Below are 19,407 nucleotides of genomic sequence, written 5' to 3'. Positions count from 1 at the left end.
CCAGAGGTCTTAGAGGTACTTTCTGTTGTCCTTGCTTAATTTTTCCCTTGGTGGGCAGCTTTGAGGCTAGTTACCAAAGCTCAGACTTAGTAAAATCTGAGCTTGGTCCAGCATCAAGGTCTGACCCAGCACTCTCTTTTAATTTCACTTTTACATATTACTTCTTATTACATTATTTCAATTTTAGCTATTATAATTTGGTTACCACAATAACGAAGGGATTAAACAGTTCATCTTTTTCTTACTAGTTTCCCTTTCCTTATGCATCCAGTGAACCAAGAGGCTAGGAATTGGATCCATCTCTAAATTCCATTGGTAACTTTTACCTTTAGTAACTTGAGAGCAGCACAGCTGCCGCTCCATACCATGGGTGACCATGTGGTCACCCAGGAATCAAAGGTTCTGGATCCCCTGCCTTTTTATCCCCTCTCTTCCCAAACCACATTTCCATTAGCCAGATCCACTCTAGCAAATCTCACTCCTGTGATACCAAACATCTAGGAAAAATTCTGTGTTAAAAGAAGAAAAAAAAAATTCAATGACACGTGTTAAAACCTGGTAAGAAAGACTTTATTCAAGGTGGTGCAAGTTATCTGTAAGGGTATAGGGACCACTATGATGAAATTTTGCAGTGGGGGGAAAGAAATTGGGCTCAACTCCAAATACCGCAGGGGCAAGTGTGAATTTATAGCCATGGAGCAGGGTGGACAAAATCAGTGGATGGAAAACTGGAAACAAGGGTAAGGGGGGTTCTGGCTAAATAGACCTAAGTGGATTCCTGCTGAAGACAAGCCATGGTGATCAGACATCACCTGGAGGATGGTGGAACATGAGAAACCAGATCAGATATCAAGGGTGATCAGGTATCAAGGGATTCTTGCTAAAACTGCATTTTACAAGTAAGTATACAGATGAGCCTGGATGAAGGTGGTTCAGGAGTCAAAATTTAGTCAAAGAATCTTTGTCAGGCCCCTTTCTTGTTCAAGGAAAGAAGAGACATTCTTCTTTCCTCTGAACAATATGTCTATATTCTCATTCAGTAGCCTTTTGTTCATTAAGGACCAGGTGAACCTTCTGTAGGGACTTGGTATTATATTTGCTCAATGGTACCAGCAGTCAGGTATTTAATGAGGGGAGTTTCTATGAAAATAAAAGCCAAAATTAATAGTTAGAGATCCAGTTTCTCCGTCCAGAGGGTAGCCAGTTGGGATTCTTAGATTTGAAATTGAAGCATCTTTAAAAGGTAGAATGAGGATGGCAGTGGCCACCTGAAGAAGTTTCCTGGTTTGCAGTTTGAATGTCTCTGGTGATGGATGGCATTAAATGTTCTGATGAATTCTGTTAGTGATCCACACAGCAGGAGGCACAAAGGTTGCCCATATACAATGTGTTGTGCTCTTTTTTTTTTTTAAGTTTATATCAAGTCATCCAGCTTCAGCTTGCAGGATTTCAGGAAAAGGGCAATTTTAGTTCTCAGTGATGCCACGTCAGGAGAGTGGGGGAAAAAAAAACTGGAAACATTAGTTTGGAGAGTTAGAGTCAGATACTGGAGGAAACCAGAATTGAGAATGTGGTAAGGACTGGCCAGTGTGCAAGATAGAAGCCACAAGGGTGCACTACAGTTTTACACTGAAAGAAAAAAAACTTCCCTCTATAGTTAACCTTTTATTTCTTGTTTACATAATTCTGGTCTCATTAGATTTGTCCTGATTACTCATGTAAGTGCAGCAAGAATAGTGATTGACCATATAGGCAGGCTCTTTTTGAGTTCGTTTTGCTCAAACTTTTCATAAGGAATCTCAGATTAAGTTTTTAAAAGCCTCTCGAGGCTAGGAAGCCAGCTCAGGAACTAGCCACCAGACTTCATCTCCCATTCCTAAAGATTCAGGTGACTCTCTCTCTTCTTGATGTCCCCAGGATATCGTAAGGTTCCTGGACCTGCCAGGAAGTGACTTTCCTTACTCACCTATGAGGCTGAGAATGCTGTAAGCCAGACAGCAGGCCAGTTTTTCCAAGAGCACCGGTTCCATGAAGGCAACCTTAGTCCCTTAAACCAGATCCTATGCACAGTTCACTCTTAAATATAACATTTCAGTCAAAGCCATGATAATATAACCTATATTTCCAATTGTATCCTCTTACAAGAGCACATTCTTATTGAACTTAAACTACCACATTGTCATGAAAATAAGAATACTGGCTAAAAGTTTCTGAATTCTGGAGGAATCAGGTAGGGAGAAAAAGTAATTGTCTCATCTTTGTTCACAAAGGTATTATCTACCAGATTACTGTTGTAAGCTATAGATAACATAAGAGAAAAGAAAAAGGTTATTTATTTGTTTGTTTTTTATTTATTTATTTATTTTTGGCTGCGCTGGCTCTCCACTGATGCATGGGGGCTTTCTCCAGTTGCAGCTAGCGGGGGCTACTCTTCGTTGTGGTGCATGGGCTTCTCATTGTGGTGGTTTCTCTTGTTGCGGCTGTAGGCGCACGGGCTTCAGTAGTTGTGGCGCACGGGCTTAGCTGCTCCGCGGCATGTGGGATCTTCCCGGACCAAGGCTCAAACCCACGTCCCCTGCATTGGCAGGCGGATTCTTAACCACTGCGCCACCAGGGAAGTCCGAAAAAGGTTATTTAAATCTGAAGAGCAAAACATTAAAGAACCAGTAATGTTTCAAACAAAGAGTGATAAAAAAAATTATAACCATCCTCATCAGTTTATTCAGTCCAATGTAATTAATTCTTGTTCTACTTGATCTTGGGTTAACAGTTTCATAAATCCATCAGCTTCTTCATTACTTCTGGAAATTCTCTCAATCTCGTGGCATGGCCTTACTGATGGCATCATGGAGCATTCTTGCCTGTGGCTGACTGTTTATGCTTTCAGAGAAGAATGAGAGTAAAACAACTTGTCCGTGAATGAAAAAAGACTTAAAATGGCCATGGTTAAAGTTCTGATGAGAGTTCATTTGAGAAGAAAAATTAGTTATTTCTGTGGCATACAATATGTTATCATAATAACCAGACAACAAGGCTATTTCAAATCTCTATGAACTTCACACTTTTCTGGAATACCTATTATTAGTAACATATATCCGTACGTGTATAACCTAAGAATATTTGTCCTCATTTATTTGACTATGCTTCTCATGTAATTTAAAATACCAAATAAACCTAATTAGTTTAACATATCCTTTTACAACGTGAGAGACATATCCTTTGAGATTTTCCAGGGGCCTCTGGAAAGTCTCGAAGGTAGTTCGAGACTCCATTCTAAATGGAGTCAAAAAGACTCCATTTAGAATTTGATTTTGAGAAGTTGTCAAAAATACTGAAAAGTTTAAACACTTGACTAAATAAGATCACAGGTCACTGTGAAACAATACTTAGTTATCCATTTAAACAAAGTGACAAAAGATTTCAAAGGCAAATACAGAAAGTCACATAGTTGTTTAAAAAAAAAAAACTTAGCTCTTCTAATATTGAGAAAACTCAATGTTTTAGAGTAATCAAAGACCTGATAAAGACAACATGAAACACAGGAAATTATTTTGATAAGACACAAAATCTTTGTTTCCTAGGCAGACTACTTAAAAGGTAAACCTTTTTACAGTTTCTTAACAAGAACAGACCAACAATCCAATAAAACTTTGGGATTCTAGTTTTGCATCAATACACTTTTGTGTTTGTTTTTTGGCCGCACTGCGCAGCTTGCAGGATCTTAGCTCCCCAACCAGGGATTGAACCCACCAGGGATTGAACCCAGGCCGAGGCAGTGAAAGCACCGAGTCCTAACCACTGGACCAGCAGGGAATTCCAGTACACTTCTGATATTAAAGTTCACTTTTTTTTTTGTAACTTACAAATAAATCCATTCAATCTCAGCAACTTAACCAAACACAAAATTCCTGTTCTGCAAATCTTCTACAACCATTTTTCTAATATCTATTCAGTTTTTGTACTGTATTTTTCCTCTTTCTCATTCTGGAACTCATTCTACCTTAGAATAAAAATCTTTTTTTCCCTTAACTAAACACATCCTTCATACCTTGCATACAAAGTTATTTCTCTTCATTCTTACAGTTTCTAGTAGTTTCATTTACATATATTGATTATGATTTTTAACTATTAATAAACTTTTTTTTAACAGAGAAAACTAGGAAGTAGGCAATTGTGGTCTGTCATGTATCAGTTTTCTGTAGTAAACTAGTATATTTCTGAATATACGATTTTGCAATTTCTAGAGGCATACGATTCCTCTTAGTACAATTTTTGTGTAGCAAAAGAATGTTTACTAATAGATCCAAATATCTTGTTTCTTTGTAACATGTAAAAACAAGATACCAAAAGTATATAAACTTAAATTTAGGTTCAATAATGAATGTTTCAGTAGTTTATCTTACTTACAAATGACTTTGATTTTTATTTTAGGCAGACACAACACCAAACAAAGCCAGCCATCATCTGAAGTTATTTCCCTATTAACTATTTTTTATAACACATGCATGTTAGGCAAACATCACAAAAGCAAAAACCTAAAAAGTTACATACATAGTATTTCCCCCTTTTTTATTTTACTGCTGTGCTTGACATACAGGAAGCAATTCATTTTTTTTGTACATTTTGTTCTTAGTTTAGATTTAATGTCTGCACCATATTTAATGCTGACAACTCTGAAGACATGCCTGTTCTTATTTTACCAACAATTTTCAAATTAGCTTTATTTACGAAAAATTATCCCAGATAATGTAAACTTAAAACACTGAGCTTCTCTGTTTCTGAGAGTTTCAGGAATACTTAATTTATGTAACTGCTCATTTATCTCTCAGCTAATTTGAACAGGATTGGATTTTATAAATTAATTTGGTAATACCATCTAGAAGTAGAAAAACAGCACACCTCTACAACATATATACAGACATACATAAACATACAGACAGATGCTAATAGAGATCTTAAGTTTTCACTGGAAAATTTTAGTCATGAGTTAGTTAGTAAAACATAGTAATACAAACTCACTGGTTTATATAAAATAATAATCTCTTGTCTTTTCTCTACTCTATGTTTTTATGTGAATTGTGTTTATGGCAAATGGGACAAGTATGGGTTACCTGTTTACCAATTTTGTACAGACCACCTTCCGTTGCCCTGATATGTAATCTTATGGAGGCTATGAACCAAATTTTAGGTGTTGACCAAGGAGACACCTAGAGGCATCTAGAGGCAGGTCTCCAAAGCCCATCCAACTGCTGAAAACATACAGTCTATTTCCAATTAGCCTTTTTCCTTTTCAGCTTCAGGTAGTTGTTTTGGGGGGTCCCTAAGTTTCTTAACAGCCTCTAGTGGAGGGCAGGGGGTCCAAAGATCAAGTGACTATAAAGACTGAGGTGGAGGGCTTCCCTGGTGGCACAGTGGTTGAGAGTCCGCCTGCTGATGCAGGGGACACGAGTTCGTGCCCTGGTCCGGGAAGATCCCACATGCCGTGGAGCGGCTGGGCCTGTGAGCCATGGCCGCTGAGCCTGCGCGTCCGGAGCCTGTGCTCCGCAACAGCAGAGGCCACAGCAGTGAGAGGCCCGCGTACCGCAAAAAAAAAAAAAGACTGAGGTGTAAAAAGGTCTGGCAGGGGATAGAGGATGAAGGGGCTTTGAGAAGGACATATCATAGTATTCAAGGGAATTGGAGGAAATACTGAAGGTGGTGAGAGGGCAAAGGAGGAGCAGAAGCAATGAGAAGGGAGACGTCTTAGCGGAGCCAGTGTAGAGAGATCACAAGTTTCCGAAAGAAGCCAGTGAAGTTCCACATTATCCTCAACAAAAGCATGCCAACAAGAATGGAGGGAGACAGAGAATATACTCAGCAGGGGTTCAAGAAGGGGGTTTGAGCCATCTAATAAGTTCTCATGGGAAAAGCAGGACCCAAGAGAGGGACAAAGAGGCCTCACAGAGAGCCAAGAAGAAAGACTTCCAGCATAAGGAGTCAGGGAATAATAAAAAAGAGCCATAAAGAGACTTCCAGCCCAAAGAGTCAGGGAATAAATAATCCCCACTCAGGAAAAAAAGAGCCAGGAAGGAGAGATTTCCAACCCAGTAAGTATCTTTCAGACAAGAAAACCTAGGACTCTAACTGCGCTTTCTTACAAACAGAGAAACCTGGGACTCTAACCCAGCCTGTGTTTATCTGGGACTCCATCCCAACTTCTGGAGTATACAGTTGACCTTTGAACAACACTAAGGTTAGGAGCACCGACCCTCTGCAAAGTTAAAAATCCACATATAACTTGTAATTGCCTTCCATACGTGCAGTTCCTTTGTATCCAAGGTTCTGCATCCATGGATTCAACCAACCATGGACTGTGTAGTACTGGAGTATTTACTATTGAAAAAAATCTGCATATAAGTGGACCTACACAGTTCAAACCTATGTTGTTCAAGGTCAACTGTACTCAGACTCTTAACAATCAAAATCTGTCCTTACCAGCTTCCACGGACGTTAGTCCGGAGCAATGATTCAGGAGTCGGACTCAACAATGGATCCCCGATCAATCAGTCAGGAGTGAAGATAAAGGCTTCAAAGGTACGCACTTAGGGTCCTGGGTGAGAGGTCCGGGGGTCCAATGATGAATCTGATCCTATCCCGAGTTGTGGCACCATAACTGTTAAAAGGAAAAAAAATACTCAATGATACTTGTTAAAGCATGGTAAGGAAGACTTTGGGGGATGGGGCTTTCTCGATACATAAAGGAACCACTTCAATGAAACTTTAAAGTGGGGGAAAGAGATTGGGCTTAACTCTGAATACTCCATGAATAAGAGAAAACTTATAGCTAAGGAGCAGAGTGGTGTCGGTGAATGGAAAATTACTAAGAGAAAACATCTGGTAAGGGGGTTTTTAACTAAACAGACCCAAAAGGATTCTTGCTGAAGACAGGCCAGGGTACTCAGATATCACCTGGGCGATGGTGTAGGAGGAGGAATCTGATCAGACATTGAGGGTGGGGGACTCCTACTAAACTAACTTAGCAGGGATACTGCTAAAACTGACTAAAGTTTGCTCAAGCAAAAAATTTTTGTCACTGGTTTCTTCCTTTACTCACACACACAGTACTTCTGACACTAGATGTGTGCTTTTTCCCCACAGCAACCAATTCTCCAACACCAGCTAGATGTCCTGCAATTCAATTCAATTCTGACACTAACTGGAGTTAGTGCAGACCTCACTGGTTAAGCTCTCAGTCCCATAAGATGGCCTCCCACTTCAGAAACCAATCACAAGTCGTAGCTCCCCATGTTACCCACAACTTCTGTCCAACTTGGCTACAAACTGGAGGTTGCCACGACCCCCCTCCTTGGACTCAAGCACTGTTAGAATACCTCACAGAACTCAGGAAAACACTTACTTATGTTTACTGGTTAACTGTATAACAAAAGACATGATAAAGGACACAGATGAACAGCCAGAGGAAGAGATACACAGGGCGAGATCCAGAAGGGTCTGGTGCAGGAGCTTCTGTCTCCATGGAGCTGGGATGCACCACCCTCACAGCATACCTCCTGGTAGGTGTGTTCACCAACTCAGAAGCTCTCTGAACTCCATACTTTGAAAATTTTTATGGAGGCTTCACCACATAGGCATGATCAATTACTACCTCAATCTCTAGCCCCTCTCCTCTTCTGTAGGATCCGGGGGGTGGGGCTGAAGTTCCAAGCTTCTAAGCACAGCTTGGTCTTTCTGGTGACCCACCCCAATCCTGAAGCTATCCAGAAGCCCACCAAGAGTCACCTCGTTAGGTCAAAAGATACTCCTATCACCCAGGAGATTCCAAGAGATGTAGGAGCTCTGTGCCAGGAATTAGGGTCAAAAACCAAATAGAAAAAGGAAAGGTGCTCCTAGTTCTCCTATCACTTTGGAAATTATTGATACAAGGGTTTCAGGGGCTCTGTGCCAGTAACTGGGGGCAGATACATAGTTTAAAACCCAGGGTTAAGGAATTTTGTCTACCATCTTTTTGATGATTGCTGCAAGTCTGAGCATTTGAGTTTGAATCACTAATACATTTAAAGCATTGCATATGTTTTAAATTCAAAATTACATAAAGAAAACCACATGTACCTGTTTTATAGCTGAAGGCAACTGATGAAAAATATTACATTTCTCAGTTTAAAACAGCACAACCTCATCTTTTAATATTCTAAGAGTTCTTCTGCTAATGTAAGACTTCCATCCAATTACATTTCTACAAGAGAATTGCTCTCCAAGGCATTTCACTTCAACTGAAAATGTCAATTTCATTATAGGACATTTAAAATTTTTGAATGTCATTTGGCTTTAGGCAATTTGTCTTGATTAAAAAAAATCAAACCTAGACACAAAATAAATATATCTTACATAAATGCAGATACAAAATAAATGTATCTTAAAACTATTTCTAATTATTGTTTATCTACCAATGGAGGATCTTAAAAAGTAGGCCACATTTATTTCAATTACAGCTAAATGAAGTTGTGTTGTTTTTAAACCTGCACCAGATTTAGTCTGTCATAATCAGGTTCAGTTTGTCATAATCAGGTAGTTGTTCCAAGAATTTCTTAGAAAAAGGTAGTTACTGCATTACTAAGATGTTATGCTAGGTTTAATTCAGACTATACTGCAACTGATATGAACTGCTAAATGTTATTTGCATCAACAGAACCAGAATTAGCTACAGGTGTCACTATCATAAAACAACAGGAAACACCTTATTACACTGCAAATCTATGCTACTACATTTGGTTATTTAAGTTACCTTAATTTTCTCAAGGAATTTATGAGGTAGCTTCCTTTCCTATCTAACATAAGCTATTTGCAAATGTATACACACTTTAACCTCTGCAGACACAGACCTTCTATTTGTATTCCATTTCCAATGGAAATCCAAACATCCCCTCATATTTTAATCACACCTCGAGCTTTTTTTGTGTGTGTGTGTGACAGGTCTTGTTTTAGAGACGACTCTGTTAGAAGTTTGTCAATAAATACATTGCTCAGGGCTTCCCTGGTGGCGCAGTGGTTGAGAGTCCGCCTGCCAATGCAGGGGACACGGGTTCGTACCCCTGTCTGGGAAGATCCCACATGCCGCGGAGCGGCTAGGCCCGTGAGCCATGACCGCTGAGCCTGCGCGTCCGGAGCCTGTGCTCCGTAATGGGAGAGGCCACAACAGTGAGAGGCCCGAGTACCGCAAAAAAAAAAAAAAAAAATACATTGCTCAGTTAGCGGCAGAGAAATAACCGTATGTTAGTGGTTAACAAGCCCCATAATTGCAGCATTTAATACCTACTGTTGCTCCTAATGCCACCAGGCTGACTCAGACTAATGAGCTCTCCAGGTGCCACTAACACAGGCCTGTCAAGGTGATCACTCTGCAGTGGAGTCTCCGGAAGAATTCATCATCCAACCATTGTACTTGCTTCTCATACATAAACAAAGAGGACTGATTTTTAAGGTCTTTGCCACAAGGAAATGCATTGAAAACAAAACACTTAATTTTGTAACAGATACGCCTTCCCTTCTTTACAAGGTGAATCCTAAATTAGATCAAAAATGCTATTTATAAAGATATTTGTTCAAGGTGGTACTGGATGTAGTTAACACATGAAGTTTTAACCCAGTTGTCGAAAATACAGCACAAAATTAGCCAAAACCTGAACTACAGCCAAAAAACAGTTCATAAGTCTTTATGATCGTGGTTATAAAATCACGTGCTTGGGGACCATTCAAGCTGATGCACAGGATGATGCAGCCCAAAACGAGCGAGGAGCCCCAACCATTCAAGAGCCAATGCCGGAGCCCAGGACCAGTGAGCCCTTAACAGTATCGCCGCCCCAACTCCTCCCAGCCCAGAAATCAGAGACTCCCTGCTCCCAAGAATTTTAACCCTGGTCTTCGTACAAGTCTCCAGAACCTGAACACCAGGTTTTCAGGCTCCAACCACCACCACTCCCCAACAAAAAAAAGCTCACAACATCGCAATGGCATTCTCCTTCAGAACTTAGGCTCCTGGCCGCGCCCTCCGACCAGGCCCGTCTCCCTCCTGTCCCTCGAGGAAGGGAAGCACCCCCCCTTTCCTTTGGTTCCCCGCCCGGCAACTCTACTCACAGGCTGACGGCGTCGGGGGGCAGTGAGCTCGACAGCGCCCTCCAGCTGGGCGCTGGCAGTTTCCTGCGACTGCAATCCAACAGAGGGATGCGGCAGGAGCAGGGCGCGGGGCAGAGGCCTGCCCGGGCGGCCGGCAGCAGGAGGAGGACTGCCTGGGCGAGGAAGAGCAGCCGGGAAAGCAGTCCGGACCCACACTCCAGCAGCGGCTCCTCCCGGACGCCTTGGGGCGCCGGCGCCATTTTTCCCCACCCCCCCGACCTGGACGCAGCCCAGAGGAGCCGCCAACTAGAAAAAGTAGCTCGACGGAGACGTTTGGCGGCTGTTCGACCACCTAGAAAAACTGCTGTCGCCTGTACCCTCTAAAGGCAGGCGAGGGGCGGATACAGGTCAGCAGCGGGGGCGGTGGCCGAGGACACAGGGCTGAGGACCTACGGACAACGCTCCTCCGCCCCGCCCCACGACGCAATGTCTTCACGCACAGGAGCCAACCAATCGGTGCCACAGGACGAGGTCGCGTCGGGGGCGGGACTCCACGAGGGGCGGGGCTGGAGACAGGGAGCTCCTTAAGGAGGACTTTAAGGTGCTCAGCTCTTTGGGGAGCCCCCTGGAGCTCCGCCGCCGTTCCTCCGCTGGAGTGTGCAGTGGCTCCTTAGGAGGGAGTGAGGGCTGAAGCGCTGAAGTCCTAAGTCCTGATTTCAGATGTATCTACTATAGTAGTAGAAAAGTATCGTTTATCTTCTCCCGGCACCAAGAAAGGGGAATGGCAGAAGGGGTGCCTTCCAAGTCGCAAACACTAAGGGGGCGCGGGAGTTTTCATGTAGCCCGCGGCCTCCAGAGCCGAGCTGGGTCCTCCTCTGCCCCTCCTGGTCTGCGGCTTCTGCAATCCTGCAAGTGGAAGGAAACTCCCACTCTCCTAACAGGAAGCAGGTTACCACTATCAGTTGATGGGCTCTTAAGCTCCTCAAGGCAGATGCCCTGTTTTTGCTCTGTGTACCTCCAGCTTCTGTTGTCTTGGAATTCAATAAATGTTGATTGGGCTGCACTTGCAAGGCATGTCTTTAAGGAAAATACTCTTCTTTCCTCTGTTTTGGAGAATGCTGTCCTATATTTACACTCACTCTCAAAAAAGCAAGCAGGGCATGTAGAACTGTCAACAAAGTAAAGGCTGGATGTAAGGAATTTTTTTATTCTGAAGCAGAGGCTGTGGAAAACCTACCAGGAACAGTGAAGTCTGGCCACCTTGTTAGCGCAAGTTCGTGTGCCTGATGCACAGTGAGGCCAAACAAACCAAAACGTCGGAGTCTGGAGCAGAGAAAGGTTTATTGCAGGGCCACTGAAGGAGACCGGTGGCTCAGGCCCAAAAACTCCCTGAGCTCCCCAAAGGGTTTTGGTAAAGCATTTTTAAAGGCCAGATGAGGGAGGCGAGTCGCAGGGTATGTGATCAGCTCATGAACAATTCTCTGATTGGCTGATGGTGAGGTAACAGGGCAGTGTCACAGGGGTTAACATTATCAGTCCTTAGGCTCCAGGAGGCCTGGGGCTATGTGTTCATGGTCACCAAGTAGTTAATATCATCCGTTTGGTGGGGGTTTTTCACACCTGTAAAACAACTCAGGAAATGTGCATCAAATACTGTTATCTATGTAATTCAGAGAAGAACTAAAGCAGAGGATGCGGGGGAAGACCTGACCTGGGAAGGCGATGTAAGGTCCTACTCAGTTACAACCTTAGACTCACTCAGCCGTGCATTATACCCAAGATTATGGATAAGGCTTTAAAAATAACAGTGATAGTTCACTTACATTTAGTGCTTTTATGCTCTTCAAGGAGTGTTTGCATCTGTTACATTGTTTGATCCCTCTACTACTGTGAAATTGGCAAGACAGTTATAGCTGCTGAGGAAACAAGCCCAGACAAGTTAAATTAACCTAGCCAGAAACAGAGGTAGGCTGGCATTACTGTGGGTTTTCTGACCCTTGTAAACTGAAAACCTGAGCAGGTTAAAAGGAAATGATAATGCCTAGAACATAGGGTTGTCCTAGAAAGTAACTGAAATCAGTCTTTCCATGGCAGGTTTGGAGTCACAATTATGCTTTTTAAAACCTTTTTCTGTTTCTTAATATTGAAATATTTCTTGGAATCAAGGACAATGCTCCAATCCAAACTGAACTTTTAAAACCAAGACAGCAGGGGACTTCCCTGGTGGTGCAGTGGTTAAGAATCCGCCTGCCAATGCAGGGGACACGGGTTCGAGCCCTGGTCCAGGAGGATCCCACATGCCACAGAGCAATTAAACCCGTGCACCCGTGTACTGTCTGCACTCTAGAGCTGCGTGCCACAACTACTGAAGCCCACGCGCCTAGAGCCCGTGATCCACAACAAGAGAAGCCAAGGCAATGAGAAGCCCGCGCACGGCAATGGAGAGTAGCCCCAACTCACCCTGCAACTAGAGAAAGCCCCTGCGCAACAACGAAGAACCAGCACAGTCAAAAATAAATGAATAAATAAATTAAAAAAAACAAAAAACCAAGACAGCAGAGTGAAACTTACTCTTAGCCTCACTTCCCCGGCTGTTGAAAATGCTTAACAACCTCCACTAAGAAACTGGGCATAGGCAAGAGACCCACAAAAAAAAAGGGGAGAGGCATGTTAGTACCACTCTGCATTATAGTTTCACAGCTTCCCTATGGGCTCTTTAGAAATTCATGCTCTCTATCCTGTGTCTTCCCCAATAAGTGGTATAGGTCACACCAGCTAGGAGTCCCTCCCAGCTCTTAATTCCTTCTGCACATTATTTTTTTACCATATTTGATAGCACTTATATGTACCTTATATATATCTTTGTACTCCCATATGGACTAGCACAGTAACTGCCACATAATAAACATTCAATAAATGTTTGTTAAATAACTGGATGATGAGATTATTTTACACTCTACTTAATAAAGTTATCTCAAAATTTTTCTTTTAAAACTTTATTGGGGGCTTCCCTGGTGGCGCAGTGGTTGAGAGTCTGCCTGCTGATGCAGGGGACACGGGCTCGTGCCCCGGTCCGGGAAGATCCCACATGCCACGGAGCGGCTGCACCCGTGAGCCATGGCCGCTGAGCCTGCGAGTCCGGAGCCTGTGCTCCGCGACGGGAGAGGCCACAACAGTGAGAGGCCCGTGTACCGCAAAAAAAAAAAAAAAAAAAAACCTTTCTTGGTATGAAAAATATACGTAGCAATAAAGAGAATCACAGTGTAAGCCCCCATGTAGCCAACTAGATTTACCAAATACATGTTGTTAATAAAGAGTTTAGGGACTTCCCCGGTGGCACAGTGGTTAAGAATCTGCTTGTCAATGCAGGGGACACGGGTTCGAGCCCTGGTCTGGGAAGATCCCACATGCCACAGAGCAATTAAACCCGTGTGCCACAACTACTGAGCCTGTGCTCTAGAGCCCGTGCTCTGCAACAAGAGAAGCCCACGCACAGCAACGAAGAGTAGCCCCGGCTCTCCGCAACTAGAGAAAGCCCACGCGCAGCAATGAAGACTGAACGCAGCCAAAAATAAATTAAATAAATAAATTAAATAAATAAATAAAGAGTTTAGTGATCTGTTTCTCCATGAAAATGGAATAAAGAGTTTTTGTATCCATTGCCCTAGAATTATCTAATTAATCCTTGGGTGCCAAAGTACCTGGGGAGAGTTTTTAGAGTTCAGTGTGACCTATAAGCAGAGATAACTCAGCTCCAGACTCCTAAAGAAAACTGCTCACTTTGGATCCCTTGTTCCAGACCTTTGTATAAATACCAGACCTTTGTATGAACACTAGCCCCTTAAAATTCAGCTGTCCTATCTCCCATTATCTATTGCCCGTTATCTCTCCCATTGTCTCTATTTCAGTACAGAGACATATGTACTGAAATAGTTGTATGGATTTTCTTCTTCGACGCACGCATATATACACTAGTACAGTATATGTTATATAACATAGGTCACATATACCATATAAGATATGTAAATATCTACTATATGAGATATACATGTGTGTAAAACATAATATTCTAGACATATTCATTATGAAAACTCTTTGCCAACTTGGAATATATGAACTTCCTTAAGCTGATAAAGGGTATTTACCAAAACCTACAGCAAACTTCATACTCAATAGTGAAACATTAAAACTGTTTATTTCACATTAGGATCAAGACAAGAATGCCTATCACTGCTTCTATATAACAGTGTACTAGAGATTGGAACACAAGTAAAAATATTAAATGTATAAGGATTTTTTTAATTGAACTATAGCTGATTTAAAATATTATATTAGCTTCAGGTGTACAACAAAGTAATTCAATATTTTTACAGATTATACTCCATTTAAAGTTATTACAAAATTTCCCTGTGTTGTACAATATATCCTGTTGCTTATCTATTTTATTAACTTTTTTTTAATTATTAAATTTATTTATTTATTTATTTTTGGCTGCATTGGGTCTTCGTTGCTGCACACAGGCTTCCTCTAGTTGCGGCAAGCAGGGTCTACTCTTCGTTGAGGTGCACGGGCTTATCATTGCAGTGGCTTCTCTTGTTGCAGAGCACGGGTTCCAGGCACGCGGGCTTCAGTAGTTGTGGCACGCAGGCTCAGCAGTTGTGGCTCATGGGTTCTAGAGCGCAGGCTCAGTAGTTGTGGCACATTGGCCTAGTTGCTCCATGGAGTGTGGGATCCTCCTGGACCAGGGCTCGAACCCGTGTCCCCTGCATTGGCAGGCGGATTTTTTTTTTAATAAATTTATGTATTTTCTTTTATTATTTATTTATTTTGGCTGCGTTGGGTCTTTTGTTGCTGTATACAGGCTTTCTCTAGTTGCCGTGAGCGGGGGCTACTATTCATTGCTGTGCGCGGGCTTCTTGTTGTGATGGCTTCTCTTGTTGCGGAGCACAGGCTCTAGGCACACGGGCTTCTGTAGTTGTGGCACACGGGCAGTAGTTGTGGCTTGCGGGCTCTAGAGCACAGGCTCAGTAGTTGTGGCTCATGGGCTTAGTTGCTCCGCGGCATGTGGGAACTTCCCGGACCAGGGCTCAAAACTGTGTCCCCTGCACTGGTAGGCAGATTCTTAACCACTGGCAGGTGGATTTTTAACTACTGCGCCACCAGGGAGGTCCCTTGCTTATCTATTTTATAGATAGTAGTTTGTATCTCTTAATCCCATATCCCTATCTTGCCCCTCCCCCTTCCCTCTTCCCAATGGTAACAACTAGTTTGTTCTCTGTATCTGTGAGTCTGTTTCTTTTCTGTTATATTCTGTAGTTGGTTTATTTTTTAGATTCCACATGTAAATGATAACAGAGTATTTGTCTTTCTTTGTCTGACCTATTTCACTAAACATAATACTCTCTAGTTCCGTCCACATTGTTGCAAATGGCAGAATTTCATTCTTTTTTATGGCTGAAAAGTAATATCCCATCATATTGATATACTACTTCTTCTTTATCCATTCATCTGTTCATGGGCAGGTAACTTCCGTATCTTGGTAATTGTAAATAATGCTGCAATGAATATTGGGGTGCATGTATCTTTTCAAATTAGAGTTTTTGGTTTGGGGTTTTTCTTTTTTTTTTGGATATATACCCAGGAGTGGAATTGGTGGGTCATATGGTAGTTCTATTTTTATTTATTTTTTTTTTTTAATTTTTTTGCCTAGAAGACTAAGGCTTTACTTTTTTTTTTTTTTTTTTTGTGGTACGCGGGCCTCTCACTGTTGTGGCCTCTCCCGTTGCGGAGCACAGGCTCCAGCTGCGCAGGCTCAGCGGCCATGGCTCACGGGCCCAGCCACCCCATGGCATGTGGGATCTTCCTGGACCGGGGCACGAACCCGTGTCCCCTGCATCGGCAGGCGGACTCTCAACCACTGCGCCACCAGGGAAGCCCGGTAGTTCTATTTTTAGTTTTTGAGGAGCCTCCATACTGTTTTCCTTAGTTGCTGCACCAATTGACATTCCCACCAACAGTGTACACGCATTTCCTTTTCACCACATTCTCGCCAATATTTGTTATTTGTGGTCTTTTTGATGATGGCCATTCTGACAGGTGTGAGGTGATCCCTCATTATGGGTCTGATTTGCATTTCTCTGATGATTAGCAATGTTGAACATCTTTTCATGTGCCCGTTGGCCATCTGTATCTGTATGTGTTCTTGGAAAAAATGTCTACTCCAATCTTCAGCCCATTTTTTTGATTGGATTGTTTGTTTTTTTGGTATTGAATTGTATGAGCTGTTTATATATATTTTGGATATTAACCCCTTGTCAGTCACAACATTTGCAAATATTTTCTCCCATTCAGTAGTTTGTCTTTTCATTTTGTTGATGGTTTCCTTTGCTGTGCAAAAGCTTACTTTTAGGTCTTTAATCCATTTTGAGTTTATTTTTGTATATGGTGTTAGGGAATGTTCTAATCTCATTCTTTTACATGTAGCTGTCCAGTTTTCCCAGCACCACTTATTGAAGAGACTGTCTTTTCTCCATTCTGTATTCTTGCCTTCTTTGTCATAGATTAATTGGCCATAAGTGCATGGGTTTATTTCTGGCTCTCTATTCTGTTCCATTGATCTATGTGTCTTTTTTTTTTCTGTGCCAGTATAAAGACATAAGGATTTTAAAAGTAGAAACAAAACTACCCGTACTTACAGAGGATATGATTGTCTGAAGAAAACAATCCAAAAAATCTTCAAGTAAACTATTGGAGCTAGTAAAATGTTCCAACAAGGTTGTGCCTACAAGATAAACATACTGAAATCAATATTATTCTAGTAGATGAGGAATAATAAAATATAATTTTTAAAAGATAGCATATGCAATAGCAGTAAAAATGAAAAGAATCTTAGAGTAAACTAAAAGATACTTAGATCAAACGAAGTGCAAGAAAAAAAGTATCAATATATAGAGAACATTATTGAAAAGTATTTTTAAAAGACTTAAGTAGATGGAGAGTTTTACTATGCTTTTACACTGAAAGAATGATTATTATAATGATATGGATTCCCTCAGGTCAATTTGTAGACAATGCAATCCCAGTAAAAATCCCAAATGTACATTGTATTGCAAGGGGAAAGTAATAGCAATGACACTCTTGGATTAAAAAAATGTAGAACTTGCTTTACCAGATATCAAGATAGGTTTTCAAGTTGTAGCAATTAAAAAGCATAGGTTTGGGGTAATTCCCTGGTGGTCCAGTGGTTAGGACTCCACACTTCCACTGCAGGGGCATGGGTTCAATCCCTGGTCGGGGAACTAAGATCCCACATGCCACAAGCATGGCCAAAAAAAAAAAGTGTAGCATTAATTCGAAGACATACATTCACCCCAAAGTTCATAGAAGCACTATTTATAATTGCCAAGATATGGAAGTAACCTAAGTGTCCATCAACATATGAATGGGTAAAGAAGATGTGGTGGTGTGTATACGTATATACACAATGGAATACTACTCAGCCATAAAAAAGAGTGAAATTTGGGCTTCCCTGGTGGCGCAGTGGTTGAGAGTCTGCCTGCTGATGCAGGCGACACAGGTTCGTGCCCTGGTCCGGGAAGATCCTGCATGCCACAGAGCAGCTGGGCCTGTGAGCCATGGCCACTGAGCCTGCGCGTCCAGAGCCTGTGCTCCGCAACGGGAGAGGCCACGGCAGTGAAAGGCCCGCGTACCGCAAAAAAAAAAAAAAAAGAGTGAAATTTTGCTATGTGAAACATCATGGATGGACTTGGAGGGCATTATGCTAAGTGAAGTAAGTCAGACGGAGAAAGACAGACTCTGTATAATATCACTTATATGGGGAATCTGAAAAATAAAACATAATAGTGAATATAACAAAAAAATGAGGACTTCCCTGGTGGCTCCGTGGTTGGGAGTCTGCCTGCCAGTGCAGGGGACATGGGTTCGAGCTCTGGTCCAGGAGGACCCCAACACATGCTGCAGAGCACCTAAGCCGGTGCACCACAACTACTGAGCCTGCACTCTAGAGCCCGCGAGCCACACTACTGAGCCCACGTGTCACAACTACTGGAGCCCATGTGCCTAGAGCCCGTGTTCCGCAACAAGAGAAGCCACTGCAGTGAGAAGCCCGTGCACCGCAACAAAGAGTAGCCCCAGCTTCCCGCAACTAGAGAAAGCTCGTGTGCAGCAACGAAGACCCTATGCAGCCAAAAATAAATAAATAAATAAGAAGAAACAGACTCACAGATATAGAGAACAAACTAGTGGTTACCAGTGGGGAGAGGGAAGGGGGAGGGGCAAAGTAGGGATAGGGGATTATGAAGTACAAACATATTACTAGTAATATGCAGGAGACATGGGTTCAAGCCCTGGCCCAGGAAGATCCCACATGCTGCGGAGCAACTGAGCCCATGCGCCACAACTACTGCAGCCCAAGTGCCACAACTACTGAGCCTGCACTCTAGAGCCTGCGAGCCACATCTACTGAAGCCTGCACACCTAGAGCCCGTGCTCCACAACAAGAGAAACCACCACAATGAGAAGCCTGCTCACTGCAACGAAGAGTTGCTCCCACTCACCACAGCTAGAGAAAGCCCATGCCCAGAAACAAAGATCCAACTCAGCCAAAAATAAATTAATTAATTAATAAAAAAAAATCCTTCATGAAAGAGGACTTCTCTGGTGGCACAGTGGTTAAGAATCCTCCTGCCAATGCAGGGGACACGGGTTCGAGCCCTAGTCCGGGAAGATCCCACATGCCATGGAGCAACTAAGCCCGTGCACCACAGCTACTGAGCCTGTGCTCTAGAGCCCGCAAGCCGCAACTACTGAGCCCGCATGCCACAACTACTGAGCCTGCATGCCACAGCTACTGAGCCTTCATGCCACAACTACTGAAGCCCTCACGCCTAGAGCCGGTTCTCCACAACAAGAGAAGCAACCGCAATGAGAAGCCCACACACCGCCCACTCGCCGCAACTAAAGAAAAGCCCGTGCTCAGCAACGAAGACCCAACGCAACCAAAAATTAATTAAATTACTTAATTAAAAAAAAAACTTCATGAAAGACCTTTTTTATGTTCCTACAGACTTGCAAACAGTCCTATTTACAATTCTGTTTTAATTTAGTCTCCTTCCCTACATCGTAATTTTTTTCAAGTTATATACAAACATACAGCAATGGTTCTTGAATTTCAGCAAGTATCAGAATCACATGAAGGGCTTGTTAATACACAAACCCCAGAGTGTCTGATTCAGTAGGTGTGGGGTGACAGCTGAGAATTTGCATTTCTAACAAGTT

The 19,407-nt window shown here is 42.5% G+C and overlaps 1 protein-coding gene across 2 annotated transcripts in view; it reads right to left on the bottom strand.

Annotated features, from left to right (window-relative positions):
- Nucleotides 1-11,145, bottom strand: part of LRIG2 (leucine rich repeats and immunoglobulin like domains 2) — a 61,121-nt gene extending 49,976 nt beyond the window's left edge. Inside the window, exons 1-2 of one of the 2 annotated variants that reach the window (XM_060027462.1) lie at nt 10,132-10,237; nt 6,475-6,652 (exon numbers count right to left, since the gene is read on the bottom strand). Coding sequence is in view for 1 of the 2 variants with exons in the window: in XM_060027456.1 (XP_059883439.1) it covers nt 10,132-10,370 (239 nt within the window). In the remaining variant the exon portion in view is untranslated. Of the gene's footprint in view, nt 1-6,474; nt 6,653-10,131 lie in introns of both variants that reach the window. The other variant, XM_060027456.1, reaches the window with a different exon arrangement.
- Between the last annotated feature and the right edge of the window lie 8,262 nt (nt 11,146-19,407).

Source organism: Delphinus delphis, chromosome 1 (assembly GCF_949987515.2).
Source record: "Delphinus delphis chromosome 1, mDelDel1.2, whole genome shotgun sequence".
Lineage (NCBI taxonomy): Eukaryota > Metazoa > Chordata > Mammalia > Artiodactyla > Delphinidae > Delphinus > Delphinus delphis.
Note: the sequence above shows the minus strand (reverse complement) of the source record. Positions and strands in the feature narration are given on the sequence as shown.